Raw genomic sequence first — 14,588 nt, forward strand, 5'->3', positions numbered from 1 at the left:
TGTGCGCGCAGTTATATGCGTGTGTGTGTGCAGGTAAACGCGTGTGAGTGCATGTGTGAGTGTGGTATGTCGTACAAAAATAAACTGTCATCATGACTATGGTTAGATAATGATACTTTAAAGGAATTATTTTTAGTAAATTAATCTCGAGCGTTATGGTGGCTTTAGTGATGAAGAATACTTTAATACAATACAGTATTTTGTGCGGATTAAAGGTGATTTGTCCGAAATGATGGATTTGGTAAAATAAAGGGTGTAAAATTAAACTGCAATACGGTTTAACTATTTACGAATCTATGTTATAATAGTTGAGTTTTTGCTCATTGTTCGGCGCGCCACGTTAGTATTTTGTGGATTTCACTTTTAAAAAGTATGAAAAACTGTCAAGTTCATGGCTCGAATCCGAGTTATTAAGATATAAACACAAATATTTATACCACCAAGATAAATGATACTTTGTACATTGATGGCCGAACCTAATATATATTTATGAAGGTCGGAAGCCCTTACTTCTTCGGATTCCTCTGAAGGTCGGGTCTACAAGTGTATTATGAGTTTTATTTTTAAATGAGATTCATCACGTTATATGAAAAAACTCAAGTTTGCAACAATTATAGTTTTCTCATATTGTAAACTGTTGTCGTTTAACATGAGTTTGGATTTTTTTCATCATTGGCTTAAACAAGTCTGAGTTACAGAGTTGCATTGTGTCTCTGTTCATAATCTACTTTTTCACCGGTGAACTCTTCATGTCCCCATCTTATATCGTTTGATCATAAATGTTCATGATTTATAGCCCCTATGTAAATCATGTATATATGATTCTCATCTTTGATGAACTCAATATGCATCTCTACAAAACTCATTGATTCCTCTTAGATTTAACTATCTTCTAGAATATGTTTCTCTCTGCCTCTCCAGTTCCTCAAACCGGCGTCTCGGCGTCCGTCACTCAACCTTCGAGTTTTTCCGTCTTGGTCATAGTAGTCAGAGCATAGCCTATGGCTTCCTCCGCTTCTGGGATTGCCTGAACTGCAAGAAAGACATGGAGTTTATGGGAATCACGGTTCTCTTCCTTAGTGAAAAGGTAAGTTAATCTTCGATCTATCACACTTATTTAACATAATTCTTTTAATTGATTTCTTGATTCTTTGTTGAATAATATTATTTGCAGTTCGGTGATTCATGGGTTTATTCCCGTCGAACGTGCTAATCATTACATGCCATCTTTGAAAGCAGATTCCATTGTGAAAGTCGATCGTTTTGAGGATGCTAGGTGCCAAGATAACTGATCATTCATTTCTCATTCGTATCATCTCACTAACCATTATTGATAAAGTCATCATGGGTGCTCCTGAGATCAATCTCCAGTCAAGATTAGACTGTTCGACAATCTCCAAGTGATTGCGAACACAAACCTAGAACTCCCATGTATATTATCATATTGCATATGAGTTTATATTATGTTTCGATATCATAACTTATATTTAAACTCGCAAATGTGGTTGGGCAAATCTATTCTGTCCAGGGCTCTGACCTCACCAAAGAAACAACTTGAGTTGTTATCCGTCTCCTCATTGATCCGTAAGAACAATCAACACATAATTCCCTTTATATTACTGTCTATATTGTGATAACGTCAATAATCAAAAATATTTCCTACTCAAGATTTGTGGTCTTCTATTTATCTCCCTTACTTATCAATCTAATTTTACACAAATTTTTATTTTATAGCTTAAAATAAACCACAATAACCCAAATAATCAAAACACAAAAAACTAGAATCCCAAAAAAGACGAATTATTAATGATCACCTCTCTTTTTATCTAATCTTACAAATAAACTTCAAAACAAATATACCAAACCAATCAACTCAACTAAAACTCAACGACACATACATTGAGCCAGCTAAACAAATGCAAACTACACGGCCAGCTATTTAACAATTTACAAACTTACTTTCGCAGATGCTTACGAAGAAGACGAAGACAACAACCAAGATCAGTGAAATTACCTAAACAAAAAAGCAGAGTAAGTTACAAACTCTGATAAATACAACTAAAAATGATTTGTGTTTACATATTACCCATCAAATAAAAGAGAAACAAACACAACCACACTAGGAGATATAAGAGACAATCCCAACATACACAAAAGCGGCAACAACATCTCACATGCTCACTTCTCTTGTCTTATGAAAATAGCTTACATGCTCAATGTCAACAGGCGAAGGCTATTGTCTTCTTATGAGAAATACATATATTCATTTAAAACCCATTAAGACCCAAATAATAATTGTCACTCATTTTATATTATTTCTACAAGTCTTCATGTAATTTTTTAAAGGTCTGATAAAAGCAACAAGTTTAAAAATAAAAAAAACATATGAACAACATAATAAGAACAAAAAAAAATTATTACTTAATACACATAACTAAACTGGAGAAAAATATCCAGAAACAAAAGGTACTCTCAACAACCTTAATATAATTTATGTAATCTCAACAGTACAAGTAACAAATTAAAAAGACAAGCAAACAATAAGTCTCAGTGACACAACAAGCAACACCACGAACTATATCAATCACATTACTAACACAGTTTAGTCATTCATGAGTGGAGAACAGTGCATACACAGTTCATCATCACAACTCTAACCCTATAACAATAAAAAACTTGAAAAACAATGATCAAAACAAAACGCAAAATTCACAGCTATAATAACCCTAACAAATATTGAGATGAAACAAGAACTCTTTCCACAACCCCACGCTTGCGCGGAGAAATGCCCCTAGTTTGATAAAATAAATAGTATAGTTTTGAAAAAAAATAGTGTAGTTCTGAAAAAAAGGTAATGTAATTTTGATAACAATTAATGCAAAATAAATATATAATACAACTATAAATTAAAAACACTATTGGGCCAGGTCACAAATTGGTAAAGTACCCAAATCGAAAAAGAACCCGCAAGCCTTGTTCAATTTTTTGTGCCATGTGACATCTTTACCCCTAGTTAGGTTACACGTAAGAGTGAAAGGGGGAAACAGTTGTGTTCAAGGAGATATCCGACAGTACAAATTGAATCGGCGTGATATCTCAAAGTAAAATCTTAGGTTCCTTTAGAAGGGTAGGTCTCCAGCTAACTTTTCCCCAACCACTCGTTATGTTTGAGAGTCGTGTAAGGTACAAAACGATATTTTCAGAGAATCGGTAAGAAGATCTTGTTCTAGCAGGGAATGGGGGATTGTAGAGGTTATCACCCAATGTTTAGGGTTTCCGATTTTGTATTTAAAGAGGACCTGCGATGTAATAAACGTCAACTTGATCTGGTAGAGAGAGAACGAAGACTGTTAAAGAGAGCAACCAAAAGTAGAAAATCTCCTTTTACAGTAGTCGTTATCCCTTCGATTAAAGTTTGTTCTTGTACTTTTGTCTTCTGCCATTAATGGTGTTTTGGAGCTATTGTACATTTTGATTTTACATAGCACTAATGTACATTAGTTTTTAAGTACACGACTTAGTTTTCTCATAAGAATGGCATTTCTTATTTTTTTTGTAGAAAACTAGATTAGCATGGGGCAGCTTGTTAATCTAGTCGTTGGTGTATGGGAGAAAGTTTGTGGTGGAGGGTGGCTGTTCCTGGAAGATCCAACAGAACAAAAAATATGAGGTCATGGTTCATGAGAGCCAGACCTATGCATCGTTGATGGATCTTGTTCGAACACGCTACAGTGTTGGTGCTCAAACAGCTGTGGCTCTAACGTACGAGTTCCCGGAGTGGATGAGGGTTTCTGGAGATATTGCGACGCCTCCGGGAGATGTGAAGGAAGATGGATATGTGGATCTTTTCATGGGTATCCGCCTTGAAATACCAGATCTGAGGCTACTAGTGACAATAGGGAACAATGTTGTTGCACGTTACCTATTCAAAAGAAGGGACAATTACACTGTTAAAGGTAGCTCAACCGGGGCTGTAGCACCTATGTGTTACTCTTTCCGGGGAAGCAATGCTGCTAACGATCCCGCTTTTGGATATGTACTGATTTACATGGCCGGGTATCTGATGGAAAGGCTTATTGGGAGAGCATGCTTGCTCAAGGCTGGGTGTTAGCGAACCAGCAGTACCTCATGGATGTGTGCACTGATGGAGACACTTGGGTGGTACCAAAAAATGGTTTATTTGTGACAACCCCCTCCCAGGTATTGGCCACAGCTAGTAGTGAGGGTACGCAGTCATCTACAGACTCCTCCGCAGCTTCATTGAATAAGGTGATGCCGATCAATGAAAGAGGTGTTATAAGACTAGGTTAAGGAAATCAACCGCTAGTTAGTCTGTGGAACTTGTGGGTTCAACCTGTGGAACCACCTCTTTTATCTGGGGAACCGCCGCCATAAACACCAACTGGATTGCGTCCACAAATCCAGGAAGTGCAACGCTGGATTGAGATAGAAGAATCTTGTATTTCTTCGTGATACCAGTAACTAGCATTTCGAAAGCAACCCTACCCCATGGATATGAGAGAAATTCTTCAATGTCTCGGATCATTTCAAGGACATGCACTCATACTTCAGACGCATCTCCCTGTCTTTCACCGCCCTTTTTTAAGTATCTCAATGGCTAATACTTGGCAGGACTTGAGTGATCCAAATAATTTCCCCCAGTATAGCTTCTCGTTGATTGGATTCTTCTTCTTCGTCTTGTTGTTTTTCTGGGGAATCCTCTTGCAGTTGAGTCCTGTTACATGAGAAAACTCATGAAGTGACATCCTAACTGGTTTTCCAGCGAAGAGGGACAAGATCTAGTATTTTTTTTCACGTGCATGATACGTACGATAACAAAATTGTCAAAACTCCCAGAAAAAGAGGGTTTTCTGCTCGTGATATAATCTTCCCAAACGTGGTGTTTCGCAAAAACTCAACCTCCTCTGGATCTAAGGCCTCGATTATGGATTCATTCTCTTGGATTTGTGGTACGTATTAACCCTTTTGCTGTTGGGTTTTTAATGAATATTGGAGTAATTTTTAGATTATTCGTTAAAGTAGTGAATTTTTTAATTGTATATATAATTAAAATAATGCAAAATGTAGCTTTTATTTAAATAAATATGAAATACATAGGAAAAAACGCACTTCACCACACAAAAAATGAAGATATCATAAAGTATGTGGGTTTTCTTAAACATAGAACAAACAAAAAAAAAGTTGGTATGTGCGTTATCAGACTAAAATCGCTATTTCAATTGTATATTGGTTGTGAACTGTGACATACTAAAAATTTGTCTTCCACTGTATCAAATCCATCCCGTCCAGTGTTCACTAGTCGTAACCTTATTTTAATGAGGTTTTAGACATTTATATGCGTTCCCGTAAATTTGAAAAATTGTTATAACTTTAGTAAGACATCTATAATTCCATGTAAAAAGTCATTTTTCTATATATTTATAATCATAAATTTAATTAACACCAAAAAAGCCTTCCTTAACCAAATTTTCAATGATGCTGCATCAACTCAAGAGAGTAAGTTGGAATCTGTGATGGAAAAAATCCTTGAGGGCCAGCAAAAGATGATTGTAGACTTTAAGAAACAGTTTGATTATGTCTACATTGAGCTAAATGGGAAATTTGAAGCTCTGAATACTCAAGCAAAGAGCTGGATATTCAGTTTCAAAAGATTTCTGAAGTCGTGAAGAGGCTAGAAACAAATCCTAGGCAATTTGATAATGGTATCTTGGTGGAGGATGAAGAACATTGTGAAAATTAGGGTCGAGACTCAAAACTAAAGCTTGGTGTAGATTGACACCACACTAGCATCAATCGATACCCATCGAGAAAGTTCCAGAAACTTCACCAAAGGCTGGTATCGATTGACTCTCATCTAGTGTCGATTGACACTCATGGTTAGACGCCCAACCAGTTTGCATGATTGAGCCAGACCGGTGGAGGAGAGAGTATACAAGCAGTAGTTGACATGCAAAGTAGCAGAGTCTCATTTGCAAAAATTGATGAGAATGTCTTTTACTCCCACCAAACAGAGGTGTACATCTAGCTTGTAGTTGTCTCAAAAGTTTAATTTCGCGTGAGGAAAGACCACTCGACAAAGTTGACGAACGAGATCCGCTTTGGTATTGCTCGAAACCATTCTTGTATCCCAGCAGTCCAAAACGGTTTAAGTTGCAGACACTGAGACACAAATAGCCAAGTCCAAATAGAAAGTCTATTCTATTTAAAATGACAATGTTCGTATCCGAAGTATCACCTAAAACATAAACTATATATTCCCAAATAGATATTCTCAGTAATAAACATTAGGTACAAACATAAACATTATGTACAAACATACATTTTCTCTTTTGCTCCAGGCCAGAAAAAAAAGCAATGGACCAAACCAGTTTTCATGTCATTGTGCCTCTTGAAGATTTCATCGCTGGATGTTCACAAGAAGTTGTATTAGTTTTACTAATCACTTGAATAAATACATTTTCTATACTATTTTGGTTCTAGTTATAATTTTATTACAGATTTATTGCTAATTTTGTGTTAATTTTAATTTGTTTATGATTGAATAACATCAATTTACATGTTTGTAAATTAAATCTAAGTGTGGGCATAGCTAACACTTATTTACGAGATATAATATATATATATATATATATATATTTCATAAGAAATATGTATATCATATATTTGTACGAAATCTTATTATTGTTTATCGAGCAAAGGTTGGTTAAAACAATTTTTTTTCAGTAAAATCTTGATTAAAAAGCAACGTAGAATAAATTTTAAATTAAAATAAGATTTTTTTGTGAATTTTATATATAGTAATGTTGGAAAACGTGTTTTAAACAATATGGTGTTAAAATTTAGTTGTGAAATACACTAAGCTGGATACCACGTTTTAAAAAATCGGGTTTAGTACTTAAAGGGTATGGTTGATTTTAAAACATTTATAAATAATTTAGGAGAGCTAGTTCTTATTTTTTCATGATAAACCTAAAGTATTTATAAAAAAAATAGTTATCATTTAAAAGTAAATTTTAAATCTGATATCAAATATAAGGTAAAGTTATAGTGTTTTGAACATGGATTTTGTTACGACATTAACTAGTCATCACTAAAGCACAATGTGTTATACCAAAGAGAACCACTACTTTAACCACCAATAAGAGTGGTTGATGTTCATCTTTTGCCCATATAATATTTTTCTAGGAAAAAATGTTAAAAAGCAGAAGTCATATACTATTTAGATTATATGTTTTCAATGCAACTTTGGGGCATCCATCATTTTGTTTTTGTTTGATCATGAGGGGTCAACAATGTTAAAATTAGATCAATAGTCTCCAAGTAAATAAAGGAATATATGAACTCTTGTGTCGAGTAGTCGCGTCAGACATATTAATTAGGTTTGGGACTTTTATCCGAGATCCGAGATTCGATTCAAAAATCCAGATATCCGGAGGAACCGAATCCAGATCCGGATAGTAAAATGTTTGATACGTCAAAGCTGAATCCATATCCAGATATCTTTATTTTTTAGTCTGGATATCCGGATCCATAATTTTTATTAATAACTATTTCAAAATAGTAATATCTATATATAAAAACTAATTTTTAATATATTTTCATTTTATAATAGTATATATAAATTTTATGTAATTTTTGTAATATTATACATATAAATAATTAAAAACAATATATAGTTTTTATTTTTAAATTATTGTTAATACTTTATATATATTATTATTATTATTTTTATTTATTTTAAGGATCCAGATCTGAATCCGGATATCCGCCGGATATTACAATTTTTAGAAGGATATCCGACGCCCGGATATCCGAGAATCCCGGATCCGGATAACGATAGTAAAATTATGGATCCGCCGGATAAAGATCCGGATCCGGATACCTTAAAATTGCACGGATACCCAATCCGTCCCAAAACTAATATTAATGCTGAAAGTTTATATTTTTGTAAGGTTACAGAAATTTAGCTTATAATATATATGTTTTATTATTTAAAATTAAACTATTTTAGATCAGTCAAAACATATTATGATTTCTGGTATATAATAGTATATGTAAAAAAATTTAAGATAATTATATTATGTACTTATATCACCAAAATGTATTATTTTCGGTTGCTTTTCTAAAAAGAATTCCAAAATAAACTGGAATATTGGAAAGGAGATCGGAAAATAATTTGTGATATAGTGTTAATATCAAAGTACTAAGAAAGATAAGATGGTGTTTACATGTTTAGTAAAAATAAATCTTTCAAGCCTTAAGTGTTGTTGATACACATGAGGAACATATATGGACGTTAAAAAGAATCAGAAATGGTCAGTTGTCTCGATTCTTATCTGAAAGCCGGTTAAGGATATATGTTTTAGTGCTCAACGAGGATGTTTGTTTTGTTAGTGGAAATGATTATAACTTTCAATTTCTAATATATAAAAATGTATACCCAAATGGTTAAAAGAATTGATTTATCTATCTATGTCGTCAAAATTCTTTTTTGTTCATTTATCTAGAAATATATCTATAGTTAAGTGTTTCTAAGATTGAAAGTGAAAAGACATTAATTTATCAGAGAGTAATTTGAAAATATCTGTGAGTGAGGTTAAAATAAAGGAAATTTTTTTATAAAAATTGTAGAGTCAATAAAAGAAACTTTTGAGCCTATCAAAATTAACACTTCGGACTGTGGAGTAAGATGGAACTAGACCTAAAGAAAGAGCGTCGACATAAGCACACATGAAATACATACAGAACAGTTATCTACTATTTATGCATTTTTATTCTTTCAATGATAAAATTACTGACAAAGGGGTTGCCAAAAAAAACAAAATTACTGACAAAGGGACATTAACTTAACTGAAAGATGTCAAGTGTGATTTGGTAACATGTGGCGTAAGAAGAATACATGAGAGAGAAAAAATAAGGAAGAAAAAAAAATATTTATACCGCCGAGTTTAGCTACATTTATGTAGAGTAAAATTGTGTTTCGTAAACATTGTAAAATAGAGTAAATGGGTGTTAAAATCTTGTACTTGTTTTCTACCTGATTGGTGGAAAATGAGAGTAAACGGACGTTAAATTCTTTTATTCCAGTTTTGTTGCGCTATACCTGCAATACAGTCAGACACATCAAGTACTAAAGTGTCTGACTGTATTGCAGGTATAACGCAACAAAACTAGAGTAAAAGAATTTAACGTCTGTTTACTCTCCTTTTCCACCAATCAGATAGAAAACAAGTACAAGATTTTAACACCTATTTACTCTACTTTACACTGTTTACGAGACACAATTTTATTCTACATAAATGTAGCTAAATTCGGCGGAATAAATATTTTCATTTTTTTTTCTTCCTTATTTTTTCTCTTTCATTTACTCTCACTTACACCACATGTAACCAATCACACTTATAGAGAGCAAAACAGTGAATAGAATTTGAGAGACAACAATGCTTTAGTCTATGCCTAGAAGAATTTTAGTCCATAATTTTCAAACTAAAAATCTTAACAAATCAGAACAGTTTTCCATTTAGTCTCTTAACATTTTTAATTCATCTCTATGTTTAACTTTAAACTAAATCAGAGAATAATATTTTCTTTAACCTAGTTTTTACCTCTTTATTGTAAGAATATTTGATGTTATGCCATTAGATGTTATGCCATTAGTAAAATATACAAGAGTTAATTATTTTGTCAAAATTATCGAACTTTAATTTAGATCCGTCGAACGTGCATGAACAGTGAGGATGGCAACATCCTTTGTCAACTTGGTCACCTCTCATTCTGAACGCCAAAGCAGAATGAAACTTTCTTTTTTTCAGTTTAACGAAATACAAATTTATTTTATAATCACACAAAAATGAGAAAACTTGATAGTGAGTCAAAACTTAGATGTGTAATTACTGGACACGACTTCTTTTTTTGCAGGACTAGATCTAAATACTCTTGAACTGATTCAATTGTGATGACAAACTCTTTATCTGAATAAAAATATACCACAACAGTCGATTACTTTGACATAAGGTTAATAGAGAGACGACCAGAGCTTAGAGATGGATGAGAAGAAGTTTCAAAGCAAAGAAAACAAAACAGAGTTTAGAGATAATTACAAGAGAACTGAGTCTAGAGTCTTTTTTGGGTGTAAACTGAATCCAGAGTTCTTAGGAGAATATGTTAAATGAATAATTAATTTCGTTTATTTGAACGAGATTAGTTATGAAAAATACTTGCGTTCACCCTGTGGTGAACTGTCAAATTGAAAAATATTTGCATTCATTCTCTTTGGTGTAGTGTCAAATTCCTCACAATTTATCACCAATCAAAATCTTATGTAAGATTAAACAAATATTAATATAAAAAAAAATTAAAATAGCTGAAAAAAGGAACGACGCTGCGCTAGAGTTTAGGGTTTATAGGGTTTAGGGTTTTAAAGTTTAGTGTTTTAGAGCTTAGGATTTGGGGTTTAGTGTTTATGGTTTTAGTTTTAGTGTTTACGATTTTGTTAACGGCGTTAATGTCTTTAAGACGGTGTTGTTCCTCTTTTTCAGCTACTTTGTTTTTTTAAAAAAATTAATATTTTTTTATTATAATACATGGCAATTTGATTGGTGATAAAAGGTAAAGTGAATTTAATAATTCACCATCTATAGTTGAATGCAATGTTTTTTTCTAAAAGTTTTATATAACTAATTTATTAATTTATAGTTCTATTTTTATTTACCGCTATAAATTATCATTTAAATTTAGACCCTTTAAAAGTTGTTATAAGGCTACTTAAATTTTGGATCCTTTCATGTTTGTTACAATATTATTAAACGCTACTTAGATAATACAACCGGTCTACTTAAATTAAAGCAACATCATCTAAAAAAACTAAACCGGTGTCATATTTCAAAACTAAGTAAAATTAAGGAAAAATGATTGCTACCTACATGAAGTATTGGTCACCACATGGCTAACCATGCAAACTAAATTAATATATACATAGCCACACGAAGGATATGTTATGCATGACAACATCCCTCAAACTAAAATAATATAATTATATTGTTTTCAAATACACTAAAATAAAAATGTTAAAACACTACTTACAAAAATTTATAAAACATATTGATTTTGTAAATTAGATTTTGTTAAAAATATTTATACGATTTTAAAACACGGGTCAAATTTTAATTAGGTAAATTACTGTCAGGTACGTCACATTTTAGTTGATGTAACGAGAGATTTAAACGGTCTCTAACATACACATCATTTTTTAGATATGAAATTAAACTCGTGATGCTAATTACATAACATCATAAAGTTGAGGGATGTTGACATGCATAATATATACTTCGTGTAGCTAAGTATACATTTGTTTAGTTTGCATGGCTAGCCATGTGATTGCCAATACTTCATGTAGTCAGCAATTATTTTTCCTAAAATTAAACCTTTGGTTATGTACTATTAGAATAACAATACAATACACACAACTATTCTTATAACATGTCTTAACGACTGACTCTAATTGGACATCTAGTTAGTATAGATGATCATCTTTACTTCTCTTCAAATCACTAATTGCAACATAACAAAATATAATTAATTCATATTTTGTCCATCTTTCATCATGCTAAATTATCATATATTATATAAATATAAATTACATATATATGACGTTACATAAAATACATATTTGACAATCATATACCCCATACTAGTTTTATAATAAGTTTCATAATGGCAGTTTTTGTATATATTTAGTCATTTATAACATAGACTAGCACGTTTATATGATTGTCAAATACCATTATATTTTCACATGATAGTATAATGATATGTTTTTAATAATTTACCATTATATAATAAATTATAATTTAAAAAATATTTTGAACGTAGATACTATATGTATTGTTACACATAATATTATCTGTACCACGATTTTAGTAAATGGAATATACCTATGCTAAAATTAAACTACTAACTAAAATTGTGTATATTTTCTTAACTAATTCATTTAAAATCTATACTATTCGAATAAAATTATTTTTAAAAATTACTTTAAAAAGTTGTTAGACCTATCTAAAATTAAATGCATCTATTATATTAAAAAAGTTCCTTTTTAAATTTACCGTGACATTTTTTGGATCTACTAAACATGTTGTGATTTAACCAAACCAAAAACTAAATAGAGTTAAACACAAACCAAACCCAAATTCATAACAAATCCAATGGTTCTTACATATAAAGACCAAAAACTACAATTAATTGTGCGTTTTCAAAGCGCAGATAGTATCTTAGTTTGGTTTAAATTAACCATATAATATATTTTTTTTGAAAAAGGAAAGGGTTAAATCTGAATCTATTAAACACCGGGTAGAGGTATAGCCCACAGATAGACCCTCTCCTGAACATTCAGATGAGCCGAAAATAATAACCCATATCCGTGTGGCCATCGGAGTTCGAACCAGGGTTCACCGTATTGAGTTTATTACTTCAAACACCACTGGACTACCACCACTGGTTAAACCATATAATATTTGTTCCGTGAGATAGGCTGCATGTCGTCATGAACCCTAGAAACTGATATCAAAATTAAAATTATGGACCCAAACTCTCTGCCATAAATAACCATCTCTCCAAAGACAATTCACACCACTTGAGAAACATAACACTCCCTATAAACAAGAAAAAAGAGAAAAAAAAAAGAGAAAGGAGCTCTTTTTTCATTTTCTTTTTCGCACACACTGAAGATCTCATAGTGTCGACATGGGTTATTGCCAAGACGACAAGCTAGTGAACACGATCTGCGATCTGTACGAAAAGATCTCGAAGCTCGAGAGCCTGAAACCTTGTGAAGATGTCGACACTCTTTTCAAGCAGCTTGTGTCCACATGCATACCACCAAACCCTAACATCGACGTCACAAAAATGTGTGAAAGCATCCAAGAGATGAGATCAAACCTCATCAAACTCTGTGGGCATGCTGAAGGTCACTTAGAGCATCACTTCTCTTCAATCTTGACCTTGTTTGAAGACAACCCACTTCACCATTTGAACGTTTTCCCGTACTACAACAACTATCTCAAACTAAGCAAGCTCGAGTTCGATCTCCTCGAACAAAACCTTAACGGATCGGTTCCAAAGACTGTAGCTTTCATTGGCTCTGGTCCTCTCCCTCTCACTTCCATCGTTCTTGCCTCTTTCCATCTCAAAGACTCAATCTTTCACAACTTTGATGTCGACCCATCAGCGAACTCCGTTGCAGCTCGTCTGGTTTCTTCTGATCCTGACCTCTCTCAACGCATGTTCTTCCATACCGTTGATGTAATGGATGTAACAGAGAGCTTGAAGGACTTCGACGTTGTATTCTTGGCAGCTCTTGTCGGGATGGATAAACAAGAGAAGATTAAAGTGATCGAGCATCTTGAGAAACACATGTCTCCTGGTGCTTTGCTCATGTTGAGAAGCGCTCATGGACCTAGAGCATTTCTATATCCCATCGTTGAGCCTTGCGATCTCCAAGGTTTCCAAGTGTTATCGGTTTATCACCCGACCGATGAAGTTATCAACTCTGTTGTGATCTCAAGGAAGCTCGTTGGAGATGTAGTTAATCATGATCACATGGATCAAGCTTCTGAGCTCGCGTGCAACTGTTCCCAGATCCATGCAATTATGAACAAGAAGAAGAGCATTGTCGAGGAGTTCACAGGTTCTATTGAAGAACAGCTTTCTTAGAGATTACTGTTTTATTACAGTTTTCTTGATCTATCTATTATGTCTTTTTTCTACAATAAACTGGATGTTCATGCTACAGTATCGTTCTTGTCTTTTCTTTGTTCTGTTTCTTATTAGCATCTGATTTGAGATTTGACAATGACCATTTCTTTTTGTTCGATTCTGACAAGTCTATTGCAATTTGCGAAGGGTCAATCAAACTTATCTGTGACAGAACCGATTACTCTTGTCGGTATTAAAATGAAAATAAAAAACATAAAAGGTCCCTTTAAGATAACGATACGATTGGTCGAAATTCTCACCTCTAGTTCTGTTCAAAGAGCAGACTTTGTGAAAATATTATCCTAAAGTAGAAATATCGATTCCAAAGGAACATGATTCTCTTTTTTTTTTTCCTCTCATGTCATCTACAAGAAAAGATGGAAGACCAATTGTTTCTATTCTGAGTTCAAACTACAGTGAGTAAAAAAAGGGAATGTATATACTATTTAGGATCCGAACGGTAACGTAATAAAAGCGGTACAGAATTGAAGTGCGATACGGTACATCTGCGGTTCGTACAGAATTGAAGTGCGAAACGGTGTAATTGCGGTTTTAAGTAAAAAGCGGTGTGGAATATTGTTTGATTGGTGACGATATATATTTGCGGTATTAAAAAATTATTTAATTAATAAAATAATAATAGTATAGAATATAATTAATAATACAAATACTGTATTATCATAATATATATATTTTAAAATAACTCGAAAATATCCGATCCAAAACTGAACCAAAAATTTATAAGTATGTATTAGGTCCAAAGTTCTTCTATCTTAAAGAAGCAAAACCGAAAATAACCACCCAAATAGACTCAG

At 32.9% G+C, this 14,588-nt stretch overlaps 1 protein-coding gene across 1 annotated transcript; it reads left to right on the forward strand.

Annotated features, from left to right (window-relative positions):
* The first annotated feature begins 12,565 nt into the window (after nucleotides 1-12,565).
* On the forward strand, nucleotides 12,566-13,891 carry LOC111213986 (probable nicotianamine synthase 4). The gene has a single exon (XM_022715830.2). It carries the CDS (start codon nucleotides 12,763-12,765, stop codon nucleotides 13,729-13,731), a length of 969 nt encoding a protein of 322 aa, XP_022571551.1. The 5' UTR covers nucleotides 12,566-12,762; the 3' UTR covers nucleotides 13,732-13,891.
* Nucleotides 13,892-14,588: the final 697 nt, after the last annotated feature.

This window comes from Brassica napus, chromosome A1 (genome assembly GCF_020379485.1).
Source record: "Brassica napus cultivar Da-Ae chromosome A1, Da-Ae, whole genome shotgun sequence".
Taxonomy (NCBI): domain Eukaryota; kingdom Viridiplantae; phylum Streptophyta; class Magnoliopsida; order Brassicales; family Brassicaceae; genus Brassica; species Brassica napus.